Raw genomic sequence first — 24,488 nt, 5'->3', positions numbered from 1 at the left:
AAATCAGCAACTCCTTAGTTGTGTTGAACTGATCTAGCTTCTTGCCTCCTGAGAATTGCTGTAAGCTGGGGTGGTCACAAACAGCCCCCACCCCCACTACCCAACCCAAAGGTAGCCAAGGCCCCTAAACAGTTTTCACTGAGATGACTATGAAAGAAGTGAATTTCAATACAAAATAAATCAAGTAGAAGAGATAAGGGAGAAAGAAGGCTGCTCCCCACGGAGAGGCAGGAGAGTAACCAGCTTCAGACTCAGCACCCAGTGTACAGTCATGAAAAGGAGAGCTGAATTTCACATCCCTGTGTGCCAGTCAAAAAACACCCACAAATCAATCAAAGTGTAAGTAAGTGGGCAAATTATTACTCTTACTTCATAAACCATTTTCATATTTCATACAGAACTTTCATATATATTTAAGTTGGCTCAGGAGCCCTTAGGATTTAGTTATCTGCTAATATCATTCACATAGTTTTGCTCCATTGTATAAGTGCTTTTCACATGTTATGTATTATGTATGCCAAAAAAGTAATTTGTTCTTAGCATTTATATCAAAGTTGTAATTCGCTTGTTTTTTTCCACAAAAATATATTTAATAACTTGTTATATAAAATCAAACACAAAATTTTATCAATAATTCAAAGTCACTTCTAACATGGAATGCTTATACTTAGGAAAAGAACTAATATATATGCATATTCACACCATTTGTAAGCACAACTCGAGAGCTACGAAGCTCAAGAATTCTAGATTTACAGTTGGAAGTTCCATACGTTTATCTGTAATCCAGTGTTCAGCACTAATTATGAACAACTATTAAACCCAAAGCAAGAAAAATAGGAAGGAATGACAACCTGTTTCTACAACTTTATGACAAATACTTCTCAAAGATAAAAAAAGCAATATAAAATTTACTTAAGTGTCCAAGATTGCTTATTGGATCCCCGACTGACATTTTTGGCAACTTAGGCCTGCCTGATGGAAGGCAGTATTCTATGTGGTCAGGAAGCCTGGGCTGTGCCTCACCAGAGCAAGTCATAGAAACATCCAAGAGATGTAGACAGAAGGGTTCCAAGATAAGGATTCGGGACAGCTCAAGGGAGGGAAAGCCACAGTAACCTGCTAGTGTAAGATATCACAATAGGAGAACAGAAGCCTTGGGCATCTTCCAGACTTCAAAGAAATCCTCCTTTATGAATGTGGAGGAGTCAGTACTATTAAATGTCATTAGGAAGTCATCCTAGTGGAGAGACCTGATGGCAGCCAAGGAGATCAAGTCCCAAGACACCAACAGAAACAAGACGCTCTGTTTTGTCTACTACACATGAGATCTTTGGCTTCTTTACAGTAGAAGCTAGAGCAGGATGCTCTAGGGAGGATGAATGTTGACAGGAAGTAGGAGTAAGGGGGAGGCTGGCAGTCCAGGAAAGGTGGCAGCTTGTTAAATAAAGCACCCCTCCCCAATTTTACCACAATTAAACAACCTGTTTAGTGTATGTAGAGCGAAACTGTTAGGATGAATATCACTGCCTTTTAGAAAGCACATGAGACTTATTTCCAACATGAGAAAAATCAGGCTCTATCCTCTAAGTGTGGGTTTCTTCTACCTGCTTAGCTTTGAGTACCAATTTAAGATAGCCTTCCTGTACCCATGAATAATGTATTTACATCAACAGAAAACTACTAGTCACAGACGGTCACCTTCAGTTGTCATCTTGACACAAGCTAAGAGTTAAGGGAGAGGGAATTTCAACTGAAGAATTGCCTATGGCCAGGTGTATGGGACATTTTCTTAATTGCTACCTGATGCAGGAGGGCCCATCACACTGTGAACAGCACCATTCAGAGAGGTAGGCCTGGGCTATCTTGAGAAAGGTAGGTGAATGAGGGGGTTTAGAACAAGTAAATGTGCCAGCCCCAATTTCTATACTCAAGGTCCTCCACCATCCCTGTAAGCTGTCCTCCCAATACTGAGTCCTCTCACAACAGCTTCCAGTGTCTTAAAGCAGAGAGAGCTCCCACTTAAGCAAGGTAATTTGGGAGGGTAGGGAGAAGCACCCTCATTCTGTTCCCGCCAAACTCCAGATACCTCACCTCACTCTGGAACACAGGAGACCATACAAATATGATTACACATCAAAGCTCTCTTTTTCAAATCCATCTTTTGAAATTGATGTAATCTGGGCACTGACTTGAAGTCATACTGCCTTATAGTTTCTTTGACTGAAAGCAACTCAAGGAGACAGGTCTATTTGGATCACAATTCCAAGTTACAGTTCCTTACCATGGGACCATGGGGAAATCAAGCCAGCACAGGACCCAAACCCAAGGAATTGTCAACAATGGGTGGGTCTTCCCACCTCAATCAATGTGATCAAAATACCACCCTACCAGCTCATACATCAACCTGGCCTAGATAATCCCTCTTTGGGACTCTGTTCGCAAGTGAATCGAGTTAGATTCTGTCATTCTAGCAATGAGCACCAATTCTTACACATACTCTTGGGCTCTTCAAACAAAAGCCTTTATTTTTCTTTCTCTTTAGAATCCTGTCACAAGGTAGCTGGTGAGGCCTGGAGAAATATGCTTTGACTGCCCCTTCAGCATTTTAAGCTACTATTATTTCTAAACTTTAAGTACTACACCAAAAGTATTTGCCATTACAAATATTTTAAATAAGACTCATAATTGCACTTAAAATTTAATAGGCTGTTTATGAATAAAAAAGCTGTTTCAAGAATGGGGATTTCATTATTGGGACGTTCATGTAAAACACACACCTCTTGTAAAGTATTGATATCCACTCCGTCTCCTTGAATGACTCTGAGATAAGGCGGCAGCAACCTGTAGCCTTTTGCGTTCTCAGAAACAGGAAACTTCTTGCCTAAAATATCTAAGACCTGTGTGAGAGAAGCACACGACATAAGTCACGAAAACTGGGGCAGGGTACGGGTGCTCCCTGAGCTAAAAAATAGTTTTCCTTGTTAAAACAATTCTGAGAAGTAAAAAATTCAACCACTTAACCTTAAGCCATGTATAAAATCATATAAAGTTTGTTTCCAATCCCTTTCAACCATAGTAGGAACAGGTGTGCTCTTTCCTCGTTCAGTTAATTTATGTCACTGAAGTCACACAGAACATGCTGGTTTTCCTTTACATCTTGCAAATTACAGATTCAAGGAAAAAACAAACAAACAAACCCATAATATTAAACCAGCACATATTTAAAAGAAAATGCAGGGAATGACACAACAAATTAATAATTATGCCTTTGATTTGGGTTTATTCTGCTTGGTTTACTTGTGTCTGACATTTGGATTACAATGCTGAGAGAAATGCAACCATCACAGTAAGAGCAAAGTGTGTATGACGTGCAGCTGCCCAAAGCTCTTGGCTCCCTAACGCTAACACAGGTAGTACTTAAGTCTATCCAACGACTGCCACTTAAGATTGTCCAGCAGCTCAGACACTTAACACAGATTTGAACTTGTTCAGGAAAACTCGGTCAGACACAGAAGAGCTATCAGACACACCCCTTCAGACAACAATTACTCCCTGATGTAAACTGCTTAAAGATCCTAATGAAAAAGCCCATGTTTGCTTTCATTGTTCTTATAACTATCACAATGGAACTGTAATAGTGGCTTAGTTTGTCAAAAGTGAACTACTTCAGACGAAAGCATCCACTCTGAGCTGAATACAGAATAAAAAAGAGCTCCTGTCATCTATGCTCCGACTTCCTAGAGTGAACAATGAGGTACCATCTGCTCATTAGCTGACTAGGACCCCATTTCCATGTTTCTCAACCTTGGCAGGTCGTTTCCTCCTTTACAACCGAGAGTGAAAGCTTCTCTCTCTCTCTCTCTGATAAGATTAGAGCAAACACTTTGGTGTAAAGCACACACAGTGGTTCTCTAATAGAAGGCATCAATGAACTCCTGCTGTAATGAATACTCTGTAGAAAAGGAGAAGCAGGCCCTGAACACCACGAAGGCTTCCTCTGCTTATTAAGCAGTGTATCTCCAGCCGCACATGACCTGAAAGGCAGCTCTGAATGATCTGTATTCCTCATTACCCGGAACACATGCTAACACCTTCAAAGTTGTAACAATGACTTCTAATACATGGGATAAGCCACGAGTAGTCTGATGGATGGTAATGCTACTAATTCTGAAAGCACATAAGGAAGTCTTAAGCAGTCCTCAATTGTCTACTTGACAATATATAAATAAACTAATCTTTATATCCTTTCTCTGCAATTAATGTGTGACCTTGGGCAAATCTTTTGCTCTCCCTCTCTGAAAAATGGGTGACTGTTCCAGAGAGCCTTGAAATGATGTCTACACAAATGAGCAGGGAAGCAGCGGGTGCCCAGGCATCCTAGTGATACACACTACAATTTACCTTCAATACAGTGTCAAGAGGGTTTCCAGAGTCGGGTCTGATGATTAGTGGTGCCTCTGTACTTCTTGATACTATCAGATGTCTCAGGTCTTCACCCCAGATTTTCTCACACGCATTATAAATGTCATAGCTATCGCTGACCACAGACACGGGCACTGATGAGAACTGTGTTACTATGTGTTCAAAAGCATCTTTCTCATGGTCTTTCCCCCAAGCCGTTATGGTACTAGGAGACAAAATGAAGAGACAGATTACTTAGGCAGACACACGGCCTATTTCTGAAGTATCATTAAGCACCTGTTCATTATTGCAGTGTCACAAGGAAGGAGGTCCCGGTTAGTAAGTGGACATCAGAAGGGGAATGGAACATTTGGGTCAAGCCACTCCGTGGTCAGGGTTTTTAACGTTACAAGTTAATTATATTCAGCTTAGTAGTTGTGATTACTTAGCTCTTATATCAATAATCACCAATAAGCTGGGTTTTGTTTTGGTATCCCTCAATCTACTCAGTGAGCTACAAAGCACGTGTAGCTAGCCTTCCGTACTACAGGTCAGATGATAGAAAGGGTGAATACATAGTTCCCATTTTTGCTTGGCAATACTAGTACTTGGTTCTTTTCTATGAATTCCTGAAACTGTATACCAAAAGACATCTATCTGTCTTTTTTACCTTGTGAAATCTTTGATCTAAGATCAATGATCTAGTACTTAATCACAGTATATATAGTCAAAGAACTGTAACTATACCGGTTATATCTTAAAACGTCAGTAACAGGCAGTGATGTAGCTTACCTACAGGTTCTATTGATTAGTATGTGCTCAAGGAATGAGAATCTGAACAGTTGGTTTGAACATAATGTAATTTAGGATGGAAAACAAAATGTAAAAGTTTCTACTAGGAAACCATATTTCGTTCATCCTTTAAGTTGACTTTCTCAGGCACTCCTTGATAAGGATGGAAAGCCAACTAACAGCACTATATTCATTTAACTCAGACACTGGTATTTTATATTATTCTCAGTCTCAACAGGCCCAACACTGCTGTTCATGTATACAGGCCTAGCACCCTGTCAATCTCATTTCATTTTTCTGCTGCTCTCCTTTCTCCTTCATTACTCAGGAACCTGGCTCTCTGGGACAGACTGGAACTCTTCATCTACTCCACAGACTTGCTGTGTGGACAGCAATTCTGTGATCAAAGCCCTGTGTTTTACTGATGGCATCTCCCCAGACTCTAGTCATCAGAATAGGCTAACACTCTTTCAGAATCTGAGGGGAGAAGGTGCATAACTGAATCACTTTTTATTTTCAGAGTCAAATTCTCTAAGGAAGTATTTACAATAGCAGTAATGCTTTAGAGCTATTTTAGATGTTAGCATTTATTCTAAACGGCCTCCTGCTGTACTACGGTAGCTCCTCCTTTTGTGTGGTTGTATAGAGGAAGGGAAGAAAGGAAGAACTGAATTATGTGCCCAAGGCTGTCTATTGTGTCATCTGTTAACAGTCAAGCAGGCTTTTTGTCACATACAGAAAATATTACAGGATCATAAAACACACCAGACTCCCATCCTGTGCATGCACACAGTGTCCTTTTCATTGAACCCAGAAGCCCTAGGAGACCCCTTGTCTTCAGACTCATGGTATACTCATGTGCTTATTACTTCAAAACTTATTCAGCTGACAGCCTACTATGTGATTACTACACTAAAAATTTATAAGACATGGGCACAGACTAATAAAAACACAAATAACTTTCATCAGCTAACACCCGTAATTTTCTGTTGCTTAATCTTAAAACTTTTATGAAGAAGTACTCAAGGGGGCCTTCCTAAACAGCAATGTCCTTAATGTTAGCTGGATCTATTCTGTATCACAATTCAAATAATCGATTTTAGCAATTTTATCTCGCTTATCAACTTCTTTGCATTCATTTAACTACCCAGCTCCAGACCTAACCCCCTCAAGACTGTCTCCTATACTACTTCCTAGAAAGCCCAGCTTCTAGTTTTTTTATTTTCCTGCTATTCAAATAACCTAAAATCTATCTTTAATATATCATTTATTTGCTCAAAACTTCAGGATCTACTTCTTTGAGACTAGCCTGGGCTACAGGAGACCCTGCATTAACAAACAAACAAACAAACAAGCAAGCAAGCAAGCAAACAAACAAGCCAACATGCTGTGCACACAGTTAACACTCAACATTAAGGTTCTTACTAGATTAACCCTCACCCGACTTTTCAATCTACTTTTCATATGTCTGTTTCAGCCCTTAGGCCCTAAAGCACGTGTATACTCTATCATAATTCTTGGTAGACAGTAAAACATAAGAAAGTATGTGAGACGATGCCGGGGCCTAGCAAACACAGGAGTGGATGTTCACAGTCAGCTATTGGATGTATCACAGGGCTCCCAATGGAGAAGCTAGAGAAAGTACCCAAGGAGCTAAAGGGATCTGCAACCCTATTGTTGGAACAACATGATGTACTAACCAGAACCCCGGAGCTCTTGTCTCTAGCTGCATATGTATCGAAAGATGGCCTAGTCGGCCATCAATGGAAAGAGAGGCCCATTGGACCTGCAAACTTTATATGCCCCAATATAGGGGAATGCCAGGGCCAAAAGAATGGGAATGGGTGGGTAGGGAAGTGGGGGGCGCTATGGGGGACTTTGGGATAGCATTGGAAATGTAATTGAGGAAAATATGTAATAAAAATATTAAAAATTAAAAAAAAAAAAAAGAAAATGTTCAACCAAATTTTACTATTTCCTTATGAAAGATTCTATATATATACTGTCCCTATAAAAACTTTTTTGATCTGGCCAATGGATACAAACCTTTCTCAACTTGTTTGGGACAACTCCACCCTAATTGTGCTTCTTTAAATAAAAATGCTTAGCAAACAGAGCAGACTGTTACTAGTGTACTATTTTTATCTTGAGAGGGTCAGCTTTATATCTTTCTGTCCCTTGCAGCACCAAGCAGACTGCCTTGTATATGAAAGCTGGTGAGTTAGTATGTATCAGTGATGAGGCCCAGGTCATATATACCCAAACCTACACAGAGCTTTACGCATTCCTGAATGACTATAGGAAAGGAAGCTGAGAACTAGAGACATACACTTATTACTTATATACACTGTTTACTTCTTATAAAGGGAACTCTAGAACTAGACTGGCTGCAACCTAGATTGTAATTTCCTAGTGTACCTTTGATTTAGTAAGGACAAATAAATAAGCATTAGAGAAACAGAACTCCTTTTTAAATTATCATTATTAAAATGGCTTTTTATCTAGAATTGAAGATACAGGGTCCAGATGACAATTTTCTGGGCAGACAAGTGAGACTACATAGAAAAGCAGGGTAAGTAAGCAGGACTCAGGACATTCCCAGCTTTCACTTAGTGAAGAAAAATCTACCTGCATATGCATTGTAGCAAATGAAAAACCATTCCTTAAAATAAAACCAATATGGCAACTGTTAAATGTTAGGAAAGGTCTTCAATTCTTTTACTACTAGAAAGGTTTGGGAAATTCTAGTCCTACTGGATGCTAATCTTTGTAAAAAGTGTGTGCATTCAATTTGTAATGTCCATGGACGTTATTTAGCATCTGGCTCTGTGTACTGCTGAGTTACAAATAACAAATTCAAACAAGTTTTAGAAAGCCACTTTGTATATTTGTAGGGCCAGAGATAGAACCCAGGGCCGTGTGCATGCAAGGCAAGTGTTCACATAGCAAACGCGAGGAGAACAAACTCAATTTTACCTGTGCTCTGCTGCTGGAACAGAATAGCCTGGAACAGGATCTTTTGTCCCATAGTATTTCTTAATTAGAGCAATTCCCGCCACAGTATCTGTTCCTTTAAAGTTAACCAAATGAGCAGATGCCCCTATGCCAGCAGTCTGGAAGATCAAACACAAACCGAAATTCAGAGAAGGAACATACCAGCCCACGTGCTTCATCCCACCTGCCTCATCCCACTTCTGGACCTCATCCCAGTGTCCTTACCCTTGCGCTTGCGCTGTTCTGCATCAGCATCTGCTGCCCCTGTCTGTCTACGCCCCCATCTAACACATAACCACTGGAACATGCGCTGAGAGGTATATTCCATGTACTGGGAACAGGATGACACACAATAGATATGCAGGCAACTGTTGCTATGCCTCCAGAATTGCAAGAAATGGCCTACTTAAAGCAAGCTCAGTCCCAGGGATAATTCTGGTTGAGAGGCCTCTCACTGCAGCGGTTTAGACAAGAATGTTCTGTACAGGCTCAGATATTTGAGCACTTGGTCTCCAATTGGTGGTGTGTTTGGGAATGTTTAGCAGGTACAACCTTGCTGGAGGAAGTGTATCACTGCAGGAGGCTTCAAGGGTTTCAAGCCTCATGGCATTCCAGTTTTCTTACTCTGCTTCATGCTTGTATTGGAAGCTGTAAGCTCTTGGCTTCCTGTTCCTGCTGTTACACCTCCTGCCACGATCTCACAGCCACAGAAGTAGCTAACACACACTGACAGTCCACACTGTATTCCGTGAGGCTCATCTGGTTCCTTACCTCTTGCGAAGAGACTCCTCTGTAACCAAAGTCATGTAACTTGTATTCCAGACCATCTAAGTTACCAGAGGTTTCTAACAAATATTTGGCCAGTATTTTCTTCTGTTCTCTGGAATTTGTGGCCACTGTAATTGGATACCAGGACTGAACAAGAATAGTCTGTAACAAAAAAAATAACCACATTATTAACATAAAATATTGGGCTCCTTCTGGGGAAATCATAGCTTTCTTAGGACTATCCTGTACATCTGGACTCTTAGAAACTTCAGTGAGCTCTGAGGAGATAGACAGGATGTGCACTACAGATGTGGTCCAATGAGGAGATAGACAGGATGTGCACTACAGATGTGGTCCAATGAGGAGATGGATAGGCTATGCACTACAGATGTAGAACATCGCAACGTCCCCACACAGATCAAGACTGTTTCTAGCAGAAAATGAAGAACTTTCCTTTCAGAAGTGCTTATCACCACGTCACCTGCATAACTGAAATGGTGTGGCTGCTCTATCTGCTCACCTGGCAGGCCTCAGTTTCACCATCTTTGAAATGGCATTTTATAAGTGTGATCTTTTAAAAATCATCTTTTAGTAACAGAAAAGTTTCATTCTGGTTTTTTTTTTTTTTTTTTTTGATCAGAAGGGAGTATCTGGCCTAATGTGATTGTTCCTCAGCCCCTTTGTATGCCTGAGATGGTCTGCAGAGCTCCTAGCCTCTCTTAAACTTAGCTGGAAATCTGGGTTGAAAGGACCAAGGCGTCTCCTGGCACCAATGCTCATACAGGTGAGTTGCAGTCAATGGGGTCATTCATTATTTCAAACACATACTCTGAAACAAAATTCAACTATTTTGGTGTTATGTTAAATCATTTAAAGGAAGAGCCAAATTTGTAAGTAGTGTTTGCTGTGTCTGGCAACAGATTTTAAGTACACAGTGGGAAACTGAGCTGAAGACTGGTGAGATGGGGGTACATTTCTTCAAAAGATATAATGAGCCGGGCAGTGGTGGCGCACGCCTTTAATCCCAGCACTCGAGAGGCAGAGGCAGGCGGATTTCTGAGTTCGAGGTCAGCCTGGGCTACAGAGTGAGCTCCAGGACAGCCAGGGCTACACAGAGAAACCCTGTCTTTGAAAAAAAAAAAAAAGATACAATGACTGTGTACTTATGTTTAGCAATCTGTGTGCCTTTGTGAAGGCAAGAGGTGGGGCTGGCTGTCCTCTCTGTCCTCTGCCTTGTCCCCTTGAGGAGATGGACATTTCTTTTCTGAAATTGGAACTCACTGGGGAGGCTGACTGCCAGCAAGCTCTGGCAATTTCCCTGTCCGTCCCCCACCTCTAGCCAGCATTGGCACTGCAGGTGTGCACAGCCTTGCCGGATTTTTATGTGGTTACTGGACAATGGGCTTTGGAATCTCACACTGGTTCAACAGCAAATACTCTTATTAACCACCACTCTCAGCTGCCTGATAGATTTTTTTTCTTCACATTCTAGTTTCTTAGTAAAATATACCAAAGAGTCACTCTCAGAAGACGATCAATAGGGAAGATCTGGACTCCCATGTTTTTAAGACTGTGGCCACCACTGTAACCACTAAGCCCCTCCAGTTCCATTTCTCTACTCTTTGCCTGCCCTTTGGAAAGTCCACCTAACCATAGGGCTCCTCACCTGGACCAGCTATGAACTACTCAGTTGTGAACTAAAAGGGATCCGTGCACTTGGTGGGCTTTGAGGATAAAATGCTAGTCTGAATGTACACTGAGACAGTGTGGTTAGGAATAGAGTAACAGTCAATGCTCTTAACCACTGAGCCATCTCTCCAGCAATATGGTGTTTTATTGTTGCTTGCTGGGTTATTTCCTCTACAGATAACTTTATAGTAATATATCAAGAAGCCAGTATTATCATCACCAACTTAAGAGATATATTTAAGCAGCATCCCCGCCCCGCCCCAAATCCCAGACTACATATATGCCCCTCTCTTAGATTTAGAAATTAAACAGTATCATGTCGATATTTAGAAGCTAAAAACCTCTTCTTTCTCGCGCACGCGCGCACGCACACACACACACACACACACACACACACACACACACACACACGAGTGAATGAACTGACTCTAATTGGAATAGAATGTCCACCAGAAGTCTGTAGTTATTAAAAATAACTTGGGCTACTTTTCTCATTTTGCTCTAAGCTAGTTTAAGTGGAGAAGGACAAGGGATTAGTTGGCCTGGTGCAGCAGCTGTTCGTGGAGCAGAGGCAGGAGGACAGTCAATTCAAGGCCTGTCTTCATTGCGACTTAAGGTAACTTAGTTAAACCTTGCCTCAAAAACCTTTTTGAAAAAAGAGCAGGGCGAGTAGTATACTGGGAGAGTTGCCAAGTGTGCACTAAGCCCTGGATTCCAGCCCTAGCAGTGCCAAAAGAAACACACAAAAAATTGTAAGTAGATGTCAACCGAGCTTTAAGAAACCAGTATCAGTCATGTGATTTAGATAGAATCCCCTAAGATCAGATTTCATTAAAAGAACCTAAAAGTATCATTGAGTGATAAGGCAGCTAAAACAGAAGTTAACTCTAGATCACACAGCTTTTTCAGTAGGAGCAAACTCCAGATTCTTAGCTCAATGATCTCTTATCTTTACTCACACACAAAAGCAACAACCAAACCAAACCAACCGACCCCCAAAAATCAGAATTCAGAAAAATTCTGGGGGGAAAAAAAGGAAAAACCCTCCTCACCTCAATCCAATTGGTAAGCCAGTAGCACTCAGGGTCTGTGTTTTCCACTGTGAACAGCACGTTCCCTCTGGGGATGACAGAGCCCTCGGGAACAGCCTTTACTTCAATCGGGAGATGACCATCGTATTTCTGGCAGGAGGCAACAATATATTCATTCATTCAACAGGCGAAATTCAGTTTGACTGTTGTATTGAGTTGGGTTTTTTTTGGTTTTGTTTTGTTTTTACATTTTATGGAAACTAAATTTTGGCACTGTAGAAAATATAGATGTTGTTAAATCATTAGCAATCATCTAGTTAGTGAGTGTATCCTGCAGCTTCCAAAGTGAGTTAAAATGATTAACAATTTAGGCACTAATCCAACTCTTTAAATTCACGCTGTTTCTGCTAAGAACACCTACCATTTACGACCAACATGGATCAAAACAGCATTTTTCCTGATTTGTTCAGAAAAGAGAGTAAGTTCACTCTAACAGACTCTAAAAATACCCTACAAAACAACTTGCTTGACATAGGTCCTTCCCACAGATGAAAAAAGAAGGAAAGACTAAATACTACTGTTAGAGAACACATACAGACGAGGAAGACACTCACTACTTAAGAATTTTACGTAAGCTTATTTGTTCTCTGGCAGTAGACTTTTAAAACCACAAAGACCCTGACATGCAATGCCCAAGTCTAAGTTATAGGCCCCCAAACCTCATGTATTTGAATACTTGGTTCCCAGATAGTGGACGTGTTTGGGAAGGATCAGGAGGTGTGGACTTGTTGGAGGTATGTCTGTCATTTGGAGGTGGGGTGGGCATTTTTCTCTGCCTTGTGGAGAAGGATGTAAATAAGCTCTTAGCCTCAGCTCCATCAGTTCCCTGCTATGGTGGTCACACACTCAACTTCTGAAATGGAATGCCTCGATAAATTCTTCTGTAAGTAGCCTTGGTTATGGGTCTTAGCACAGCAACAGAAAACTACCTAGGCCAGTGGCCCCCTCGCATCCTTTCTCAAGCTGAAAGCTACAGCTAACCCTGTGTAGAAGGCAAGTTTTTAGGAAACCCTAAGAGTTTATATGATTCAAGGCACAACATTTAAGTGAAAAAAAACTATTTGCAATGAAAAACACTGGAGGCCTCATGATGTAGCAAATGTTGTTTACACATCCTGGTTTGATCTCAACCTCACTTGCAAGACCTTGGGGTCATTTAACAGATCTACACCGGACTATAAATTGGGCCAGACCAGATTATGTCTAGTGAACCCGAAGATTTCCTGCATACACAATCAATACTGACCACTAGAAATCACAGACTTGTCACTGCATGCTATCTTCAGAGACTCTCCCAGAAGGGAGTGACAGCAAACGCACATTAGCTCAGCCGGCACACTTACTCAAATATGCAGTATGGTATGGCTCTGACTTTATCAAAGGTCCACAGGTACTGAATCTTAGCATAAAAGTCATTTTACTATAGGCATGAAAGCTACAAGTATTTCCAAGGAGCCACAGCAAACGATTCTGACTACTTGATGAGAGACAGTTCCCAGAATTATGTTGTAATAAATTTACAGCATCTACTCTGAAACTGCGAAGTAACCATACCCTTTAAAATTATTAGTCTATTCCCATTTCTAAGGTATGTTTTCCAGAGATGTATTAAAATATCTTTCTTACAGAGATAAAGTTTGGAGCTGTGAAGAAAGGATGGACCATCTAAAGACTGCCATATCCAGGGATCCATCCCATAATCAGCTTCCAAATGCTGACACCATTGCATACACTAGCAAGATTTTGCTGAAAGGACCCTGATATAGCTGTCTCTTGTGAGACAATGCCGGGGCCTAGCAAACACAGGAGTGGATGCTCACAGTCAGCTATTGGATGGATCACAGGGCCCCCAATGGAGAAGCTAGAGAAAGTACCCAAGGAGCTAAAGGGAACTGCAACCCCATAGGTGGATCATTATTATGAACTAACCAGTACCCCAGAGCTCTTGTCTCTAGCTGCATTTGTATCAAAAGATGGCCTAGTAGGCCATCACTGGAAAGAGAGGCCCATTGGACTTGCCAACTTTATATGCCCCAGTACAGGGGAATGCCAGGGCCAAAAAAAAAAAAAAAAAAAAAAAAAAAAAACAGGGGGGGGGGGGGGGGGGGGGGGGGGACTGGCGGGGGGAGTGTATTGGGGACTTTTTGGATAGCATTGGAAATGTAATTGAGGAAATTACCTAAAAAAAAAAATTCCATTGTGTAAATGAAAAAAAAAATATCTTTCAAAATGAGTTATTTACATTTTAAGTCACATAGCTTATTACTTAGGTCTACTGTAAGATACTGGTTAGTGATTCACACTACAGGAGAGAACCAGATGTTACTTACAGATTTTTGTTAAGTATATCTAAAAATAACCATTATATTGAGATCATCAACAAAAAGTGTTAGTTATAGCTGAATTTTCTATTCAAATTCCATGGCAAGAAATTTTGAATTAAACCAAAAACAAAACAGATAAACACTGACAGCCATTTTTACCTCAAGGATGTAGTTCCATCCTCTTTCGTTAAAGACATCATCTTGGAAATGTTCTCTGTACACTTCTTTGGCCTCCTGGATTTTCTCTTTGGTCACTACTTTACCTGAAAGCACACAGAGGTCGCGTTACGTTCTGAACTGCGGAGTCACCTCAGCAGCGCTCTCAGCTCTCTCACCCAGCCCAGGACTGAAAGGCACAGGGAGGATGAACCAACTCCACCAGGTCAGGAGCAGGTTCAGAAAAGGAGCCTGTACTTCCAGGAGTTTGCCCTTGCCCTAAGCATAAACGTTCATCTGCTTTAAAAGCACAGGAGCAGCCACGCAGAGCGACTGAAGCTCATGAATGAAGCACTCAGGAAGCCAAGAAAAGCAACAGCTGCTTTTCCAGGTGACCTTTCTTCAGAGATGTCTCTGGGGCTGGGAAATCAGTAATTTTCACAATCAGCAAATTTCTACCCACTCTCATTTTTAGCTAGCTTTTCCGTCTGTACATGAGGATGGGGTGCAGTATCTACTTACAGGATGGTGAGAAGGAATACATGCCTTACGATACACAGCTATTTAGCACACACTGGTCTAGAGCAATCTCTTAAAAGTGCTGAGAGGGATGGGAAACTAAATGGTAGGTGGGTGGTTTTATAAAGACCTTCTGAATGTACAAGCATCAAAAGTTAATTCAAAACCAAGCACTGATTTCAAGGTACTTTGTGGCAGTGTTCACCTGTGTTGGATCACGCAGCTCCATCCAGTGGGGTCTGAACACACACATGTGCACTTTGCTGTCACACAGTACAATGTCAACAAATGCTGCCTAAAATATCTTGCTCAGCTCTGAAACAAACTGCAGTATTTTTACTGTATATACAATATTCTCTGCCCTTACAGAAATACAACGGTTTAAGCACAGAAAATATTTTTAGTGTTTTCCTACGGCCTCTCCTAAGTATGTAGTTTAAGCTACTCTACGTTTGTACTGTATTATGTTAGTGTTTGATTTTAAAACTGCTGTTTAAGTTGCTAGTCTGACTTTCATAAAAAATTCCTCTATGCATTTTGCTTGGGATTAAAACAGAACTCCCATTAATTTATGAAATGACCCTAAACACACTTCAGCCATTTGCACTACATATCTATATGAAGTGGCACAGTCTTAGCACTGGTGATTAGAAAATCAAAATGTTGAACTTTAAAATATGCTGAAGATTCTCTATATTCTTGAGTATCAACTATTCAGCTAAGATTTAATTCTTTAGGTAAAATAAGCACAGGTACATTAATGTTTAGTCCTTAATAATAGGTAACATTAGATGTAGATGTATTATGAAGTTTTAAATTTTTTTAAAATCAGCTAATATTTGCTTTGTGTATCTGTTTTATCTACTTATATATTCAGGATTGTGTAAACATTCCTCTGGTTAAGAAGGAATTGCCAATGGTAGAAGTTTGCGAAGCAGTACTCTAAAGTAGGCAACCAATGTAGCACGTGTGCACATGCATGTGCGCGTGTTTGTGTCTGTATATGCATGCAAAGTAGGCAATGCAGCATGTATGCACATGTGTGCAAAGTAGGCAATCAATGCAGTGTGTGTGCACATGTGTATACAAAGCTGGCAATCAGTACAGCAAGTGTATGAATACTACTTATATACAAGAACTTACAAAGTTACAGAACTGAATTAAAATTTATGATCTTTAAAAACAAATATAAACTGCATTTAAAATACCCTGTGTAGTCTCTTTGTCATACAGTAGAACTTTTATACCTAGTAATGCAGCATGCCTGATCTATTTGACCTTAAAATAATTATCATTTGCAGAAAAATTATACTTAACCTATACTCAATTGAAATTATTTTGTATCAGAAACTTCTAGATGTATAAGGTCTTTGGATCTGATTCTTTGCCTAGAAACTCCATTACATAATATGCTGTAAATGGCCTTGACAGACAAACAACCCACCATTACTGGGGGGTGTATGTGTTCTGTTTTGAAATCCATTTAGAAATAAACTATTATAAATAGTTTTGAAAAATGAAACTTTAGGATATATCTGAAACAATATAAAAACATTCTAGTTAAACCTACTGTAATTCAAAACGAGTTTCTGGATTAACAGCAAATCCCTCAGTGCACAGTAAATAGCTCTTAGTAGTCAATGGTTACATCTACAAGTAAGCAAGAGTGATCTATGCAGATTACTGACTGCCCTAAATTTCCTTTGGAAATATGTTTCAGAAAACCTTTATCTTAAAACACCACACAAACACACACACACACACACACATACACACACACACACATACACACACGCTCTCTCTCTCAAAATTCTAAAATTTAAAGCATTTAACTTAACAGATCAAAAACATTTTACAAAAGAAGTTGAGCATGATGATAGCTCAACACTATAGTGTTAACATTTGAGAAGCTGAGGCGGTAGACTGCTGTGAATTTGAGGACAGACTGAGCTACTCACCAAATTTAAGGTCAGGCTAGGCTACTGAGTAAGGTGTTGTAATAAAAAAAAAAGCAAAACAAACAAACAAACAAACAAAAAACCAACCAAACAAAACCAACCAGAACCAAACCTTCCAAACAACACCGAAAGTGGTAATCAAACGTAACTAAATATCAAAACTAGATTACTGAAAAAGTTACTTATATGTTATAACAGAACATAGCAATATAGAAAAATATGAAGTCACATAAAAGCAGTGTTTTAAATGGACTGGGAAAAGCAATACCTTTTAAGTACTTATTAAGAATGTACTGCAACCCATAAAATACTGTTTCCTCGTATTTCACCTTCCTTACTTTGGAGTTTTCTGTCTTCTTTTCACGGCATTCAAAGTAGGAATAAACTTTGCTTGTGTTGGGTGGGTATTGTTTATAGTGAGTAACCTAGACAAAGAAAAATACTTCCATTAGGAAACACTAACAGTACAGTCAAAGCACCACAGACAAGCCTTCCAATCATTTCCAAATCAGAAACTGTTTTTTTCCACTTGCTACTGGCCAACCTCCCACCCTGGTGACACAGGGCAAGATACAAGCAGATCACCAAAATCCTCCTAATGATACCTTATCTTACAGTCAAACAAGTGACTGAGATTATACTAAGTGGGTTTAAAACCCTTTGGGTGGAAAAGACCCCACGTGGTCTTAGAGTGCAGCCTTTCTTGCAGACTGAGGTACACAACCCGATCCAACAGACCAAGACAGCAAACGCACACAGGCTGTGCACTTGTTTGCTTCTGATGAAATGCTTGGGGGGGGGGGGCACTTCAGATTTGGGGCTTTGGAATACTTGACTGTACTTGTATTTGGGGGTAAGACCTACCTACATGAAAAATGCTTTTATCGTTTCTGTGTGCATGTTTGTGTGGTGTGTGTGCACATGTGCATGCAGGTGTGTGGAGGCCAGAGGTGACTTCGGGTCTTCCTCGGGCATTCACTGCTTCCCTTCTAAGACAGTACCTCTCATTAAACCTAGAGCTCATTGATTCTGCTGCACCAGCTGGCCAGCAAGCTCAGGGGCCCTCCCCTTTCTCTGCTTTGCCAGCACTGGCACTGTAAGCAGGTGCCGACATGCCTGGCTTTTCATGTCAGGTGTTAAGAGATCAAACTCCGGGTCTCAGGCTTGTACATGGAGCACTTGACTGACTGGACTATCTTCCTGGCCTCCATATTTTGACTGTCACTTGTTTTATGAGGTCAAGTTTTGAATCTTGATCCTGGACATCCTACTCAAGATGTTTGAGTTTTGGATCAAGAACATCCAACCTATACCATTACTATGTGTCAAGTCAATGTCTCCTGGTGACCCACCTCTTTCTGCAACTATGAGGCACCAAGGATGTTCTTGACTGCCACAGTGTTCTACAGAAACCTGGATTAAAGCAACAGCTGCAGCAGCAAAATAATGAAAAGCAAATACAAAGCTTGTTTTAAGAGTTGTCGAGAGAGCACAGTAGATAAAGGTACTTGCTGTTAACAATCCTGACAACCTAAGTCCCAGCCCTGGAACACATGTGGTAGAACAGAATTCTGCAGGCCATTCTCTGACTCCACATGCGCACCAAGGCACACGTGTCCCTATACATACATAAATATAAAATGTAGTAAAACATCTAAAAACAAAACCACAACCTCCCATTTTGTTATTTCTCACATTGCTTTTTAACTGTAAGTTTCTATATGACCTTAACCGTTATAGGTTTAAAAACATGATAGTCTTCTAACAGCTTTTACTCTATGGATTTGGTAAAGGCCACTGTTAAAAGCTTAACTTCCATTTGAAGAAAAGTTACTCACTAGACTTTCAATTTTGTTTTATAGTGTTTTTGTCATACTAAGGCAATTAATTGTATTAAATAAGTCATTTATTTGTAAATGTACAAAGTTACTGTCAAACAACTAGAGTAGTGTGTGTTTGCACAGGGGTAAGAACAGAAAGAGGAACTTTAAAATTTAAGGTATAAGGGTAAGTCACAGCCATGGCGGAGCAAGCTTCACGGGGGAGCACAGTTGACACCGAATTCCCCGTGGAGCTTTGATTTCAGGTTCAGGAAAGCCAGTGTTTCTTTGGCTGCACAATCTGATTCTCAGTGAAGCTCGACTCTATTCTAAGGAATCTTCGTAGCTCAGCACTAGCCCTCTAAAATAAATGCATTTCCACTGTTATTTCTGAACAACCATCCTCTGTGCTTCCTCCCCAGCGAGGCACGCTGGCAGCTTCCCTTCTGCTGCACACACACAAAGGTGTGTGGGGGCAAATCTCTACAGAACTCAGACTTTGAGAGCCTGGGTCCTACAGTTCCATTCTGTTTAGACACAGCAGAAAACCATAATAAAAGGCACAGGAGCCCGTGGCCTGGTACCACTGTCAGTTTAAGGAAAGCTACAAAAACTAAGAGAGAAAGCTAATACAGAACCACAGTAATTAAACCCATTAATCTACAACAAGGCCAACCAACCAACCAAACAAACAACCAAACAAAAAGCCCAAGGTAAGTGTATTTATAAATGACATTTCAGTTAATAGTTAAGCTCACTAGGGAAAAAGATGACCCACACTTAAAATATACCCGAGATATATGTAACCACAGTATCCTCCAAGCTACAACCTTGTAACTTGGAGCTGGAGTAGAAGAAAAGGGAAAATGAAATAAAGGTCTGGACCACACAGGCCACGCTTTACAATACTCAGTGTCGTAGCAGTATCTCACGGCATCTGCCCTGACTGGAGTTTATAGTTCATCTACTACTTAGCAGTGTATCTAGCTCCTATGGGATGTTATCATTTGTAAGGCAGGCTGAGGGATGCGTCGTCAGTGGGGAAACACTTGCTGTACAGGCATGAGGACCATTTGGATGTCTGGCACTTACAGAAATGCAAGCAAGTGGTGGCCCGACTGCAATCCCATCACTGGGAGGTGCCGACAGGGTCCCCAGAACAAACTGGCTGGCTGGGCTAACTGAACTGTTGAGCTCTGAGTTCAAAGGAGAACCCACTTCAATGTTATTTTGGAGAACAACTGAGGAAGATACCAGACATTAATCTCTGGCTGCCACACATGTTCATATACCACATCTGTACAAACAGAACATCCAAGAAGCATGCAAACACGCACACACATAGCACATACATAAAAATATACGAGGCTAAGTCAAAAGAGACAAAAGTCGAATGGAAATATCTCTGACTCATTAGCTCTACCAGGGTCTAAAAGTATAAAACTTACCATCATAGCTACACTTCTGTAAAACAACTAACACCCTTCTTCTTTTTTTTTTTTTAAAAAGATCATTTATTTATTTTATGTGTATGAGTGTTACCACATTCATGCAGTGCCTGGGGAGGCCAGAAGAGGGCATCAGACCAGAGGGTTGAGTCACCACGTGGATGCTAGGAACTTAACTCCTTTCCAAGAGCAGCTAGTGCTCTTAACTGCCGAGCCATGTCTTCAGCCACAAATATTTAATTTTTAAAGCTTTGTTTAGGATACTTTTTTATAGTGCTTCACAACCCACTTTTGCCTAAATATACAGAATGTTTCCTATGTTTAAAGAAGATGCCATTATTTCAAAGTTGCATAGGCTGTTGAGGTAAAATGACTCATATTTTACAATCAAGAGAAATTTAAATTTTTTTTCAGAGAAAACAGGTTAAGAATTTAAAATGTCTATGCAAATTGACAGGTAATTAAGCATGAAAGAGAACTGCTAACCTATGAACACAACATGATGTTATTAGGATAATACAGGGATGATTAGATCTAGTTATATGGGAATACACAATGGCTAACGGGTACTACACAGTTTCTCAGTAAATACTCCAAGAGTACAGTCAGCAGGCAGCAACTCTAGCTTACTAGTTTGCTGCCCTCGTTACTTCCAGCTAAAGTGGTGAGTGAGCTTCATCCTTAACTAGTCAGTTCATCCACAAGCACACGACCTGTTTGTTCTGTGTGCCAGGCCTTACGGTTTCAGACGCTGAGGGAGGAAAATAGGCTGACACAGTCCTGGTTCTTACAGTGCTAATCAGAGAAAAACAACACTCAGACCAAGCAACTGCAGATTAAGACGGATGCCATGAAAAACTGAGGAGAGAACAGAAGGGACCTAGGGAAATTTCTCCAAGGTGGTGACATGTGAACAAGACTCAAATGACAAGACAGGAAACTCTTCGGCCTAAGGGACAGTACAGAACAATGGCTGGTGTTGCTGGTCCTGGGAACTGTAGGTAAGAGATCAGACGCAGGCACAGGGGTTGAGAAGGAGCTCCCATTGTGTATTAACTGCAATGGAAGCCTCTATGTCTTAAGCCAGGGTAGCTGTAACCTGATTCGAATTTTTTTAATGCTGAAAATTGAATCTAGGCTCTTACATATGATAAGTACATGCTCTAACACTGAGCTACAACTCCTAGCCCCTCCTCACAATTTCCCAGTCTGGGGGTTGGGGGAAGATAGATGGCACAGGTGAAAGCCTCTGTCTCTGTCTCTGTCTCTGTCTCACACACACACCCCAGCATAAAACAATCAGTCCTGCAGACAGAAAGAGAAACATGGATTACTGGATGCTCAGAGCAGAGTCATGAATTCAGAAGTTACTGCCCACAAGTCAGTAAGGAAAAGACCTACCCAGTGTTTCTAGAGGTAAAGAAGGGTTAGAGCTGGATGTGGAGAGCAAGGAGACATCACAGATACCTCCTAGAGTTTGGTTGAGCAACTGGGTTAACAATGGTGCCATTTACAGGAGTAGTGGCACACACCTGAAATGCCAGCACTCAGGGAAGGCAGGAAGGTTGCCTTGAGCTGGAAGGCCAGCCTGGGCTACCTGGTGAGTAACAGACCAACCACAGGTATGTAACAAACCCTACTTCAGCTTCTTCTCAAACAAAGGGCTCGTTTATTGAGTCAATGAAGACTATGGGAGGGATAAGTGGGAAGATCAAGAGCCCAGTCTTCAACACGAAGCAACACTAATCAGTTTCGTGTGCTCAGTTAAGTGTATGAAAAGGAAGATCTTGACTCCTGTTAATTTTTCCACTGCCTTAATTTCTATTGCTAGATAAAATGATTCTATGAGAAACAGAAAATTCTTCACATTCCCAGGCAACCTTACTAGTAATTGTTCCTTGAACTGGCAGGGTCCTCGGTGGCTAAGAGCTCTGCGAGGAACACAGGAGCCTTTAACAGACCTTCACTGCGCCTGCTTTGCTGATGAAAAGGTGAGCTGTCTCAGGGCCTGGAGAGATGGCTCAGCCATTAAGAACTGGACTTCAGTTCCTAGCACCCACATGGTAGCCCACAACTCTCTGTCGCTCCAGGTCCAAGGAATTTAGAGGGACCTGGCACACATGTGGCACACAGACATGCATGGAGGCAACATATCTATTGTTAGTTTTCTTTTTTAGCTAGGAAAAAAAAAAGTTCCTACACGCTTCTAACAGATTAGGTGCTAGACAATAACTTTCGATGTCTAGAATAAAGAGGTTCTAGTCCCATGTTTAACACAGGGAACTTTCTCCAAAGCGGGCTGTTAGCCAAGCAACTACACGAACACATTCCATTCCCAAGTATTCCTACCCTTGGCCACTAGGACAGTGGGGGACTGAGGATAAAGGCATACTTAACGTAAGCAGAATCCTACTGGAGGAATGTGCTGGTTTGAATAACAATGGCTCCCAAAGGCTCATTTAAATGCTTGGTCCTCTGGAGTGGGACTATTAGGAAGTGTAACCTTGTTGGAGTAGGTGAGGTCTTAGTGGAGGAAATGTGTTCACTGTGGGTGTGGGCCACCCAATTCTCCTTCTGTGGCCTTTGAATCAAGCCTAGCTCCTCCAGCACCTGCCATGCTTCCCACCATAATAATGGACTGAACCTCTGAACTGTAAGCTACCCCAATTAAATGTTTTCGGAGAGTTGCCATGGTCACAGAGTCTCTTCACAGAAACTGAACTCTGACTAAGACAGGAAATGAGGTGTAATTTTCTCTAGTTGCTCCTTTAAGGTATTCCATAGGTTGACCTGAGATACTTTCTCAAGATCTTTCCTCATAAACTGGTATCATATCACCAAAGGCAACTGGTATTCACTTGCCCACTTCTTCCGTTACACTTGTATTTTTAACTGGTAAGAAATAATTAAGAGCCAAAGTTTAAAATGCAATGGGCTAACATATTCAATGCCACAGAACAAGTTCCATCATATGGGCAACACCTACAGCATCAGAGTAGGCTCTACTATCCCCGTCCTGGCTGACTCCCCTGCTTCACTACAGCTAACGCAATGTATGGGGAAAAAAAGCCAAAGTTATCTGCTTCCCAGGAGTTTTTAAAGTTTTCGAAGCCCTGGAAATTTGCTGCCACAGAAGATAATTTGTTGCAATTCAGGTCTGAAGCATAAACTGCTTGTAGGAGTTGGTTCTCTCCTTCTACCACGTGGGTCCCCGCCTGAGAGCAAGCACCTTTCTTTACCTGATGTTGCCAGCTTTACTGTCTTATTTCAATTGTCCAAGTTTCCCCTACAACTTATAAAACTTACTTGAAGAAATATATTTAAAGTATCACCTTCTTCCTTAGGACAAGGTCTCATATAGCCCAGGCTAGCCCATACTTCCTATGTAACCAAGGGTGCTAGGTCTACAGAGGTATGTCAATGACTGTTACATACATGTGTTTTAAGGACAGGAGAAAAAAACAAAAACAAAACAAAACAACAACAACAAAAAACCAAAACGCTGAGTCCTAGCACTGCCCCTCCTCATTGGTAAGCACTGGTGCCATGGACCCATGTCCCAAGCCTGTAGTGTTTACTCAGAAGCAGAGAAGAGGAGATTACAAAAAATGGAAACCAGTGAGAGGAAAAGATTGGAAGTTCCAGTCAGAATCAACCTGGTCATATGATTCTCATCTCTCCCAATCTCTTCTGCAATAATTCTCAACTTCCTGTGTTCCTCAGCCATTGGAGAACACAATGTCTGCCGGTTTCACTGCCACAAGGAAGTTAGGCAGCTCTTGGAAGCGTCCCTAAAACCAACTTTTCTCTCCACCCTGGATTGTAACACGCTGTTGTTCCCTCTGGGTTCCTTCACTCCGTATAAAGGAATGACGGCAGAGTGCTGGGCCCTACATTGCGGCCTAGGAAGCCTCTGAGAAGCAAGCTACCCTGGCGGCACATCTCTCAGTGGGGTGATGAGACCTGAACACTGCTGAAGGACTACTTTTGTGTGTTCTGTCTTTTCCAGCCATAGCACAATGACAGTGTCTTCTGCTAATCTGCTAGAGATAAAATGTTGAAAAAAATGTTAAAACTATTCTCTGCTGTAGGCGCTTATTCAGGAAAAAAAGTATAGTTTTGTGGAATCCAAAAGAAAACCATCTTTGACTGCTTTCTGATTATTTCTGATTATCCCAGAGGTAAGCTCAAAGGAAAAACCACGTCTCCTTTACAGGAAAGTCCCTGTAAAGGGAAAGCAATCCAACCACCGCAATGGCTGGAGTGGCTCACGCCCATCTTCCCTAGCCAGGTTAGTGCAATGTCACTAAAGCTGGGTAGGAAATGTGCCCTAAGCGATTCTGAAAATATAAATGATTGAAGCCGTAAGAGCAGGCCCTTTTTGTTTGGAAAATGAACTCAAGATGAAACTGAAGAGCTGCATCTGCCTGTGTTCTCAGCTCCTTATTATACACAATGAAATACGAGATCCCAGAAATGGAAGTGTGCTTCAAATGCTCCTGCACAGCCCCGAGTGTCCTGCCCTTTC

General features: G+C 41.2%; 1 protein-coding gene across 2 annotated transcripts in view; it reads right to left on the bottom strand.

The window, feature by feature from the left end:
- The window catches only part of Nampt (nicotinamide phosphoribosyltransferase), a 34,260-nt gene that overhangs the window by 7,318 nt on the left and 2,454 nt on the right, over positions 1-24,488 (bottom strand). For both annotated transcript variants that reach the window (XM_021179359.2, XM_029484514.1), the window contains 7 exons: positions 16,961-17,117; positions 14,219-14,322; positions 11,697-11,825; positions 8,959-9,117; positions 8,170-8,306; positions 4,402-4,627; positions 2,778-2,897 (listed from right to left, as the gene is read on the bottom strand). In XM_021179359.2, coding sequence (XP_021035018.1) covers positions 2,778-2,897; positions 4,402-4,627; positions 8,170-8,306; positions 8,959-9,117; positions 11,697-11,825; positions 14,219-14,322; positions 16,961-17,117 — 1,032 coding nt within the window. The remainder of the gene's footprint in view (positions 1-2,777; positions 2,898-4,401; positions 4,628-8,169; positions 8,307-8,958; positions 9,118-11,696; positions 11,826-14,218; positions 14,323-16,960; positions 17,118-24,488) is intronic.

The sequence above is a fragment of the Mus caroli genome, chromosome 12, assembly GCF_900094665.2.
Source record: "Mus caroli chromosome 12, CAROLI_EIJ_v1.1, whole genome shotgun sequence".
Classification (NCBI taxonomy): Eukaryota; Metazoa; Chordata; class Mammalia; order Rodentia; family Muridae; genus Mus; species Mus caroli.
The sequence above is the reverse complement of the archived record's forward strand: the minus strand, read 5'-3'. Positions and strand labels throughout refer to the sequence as shown.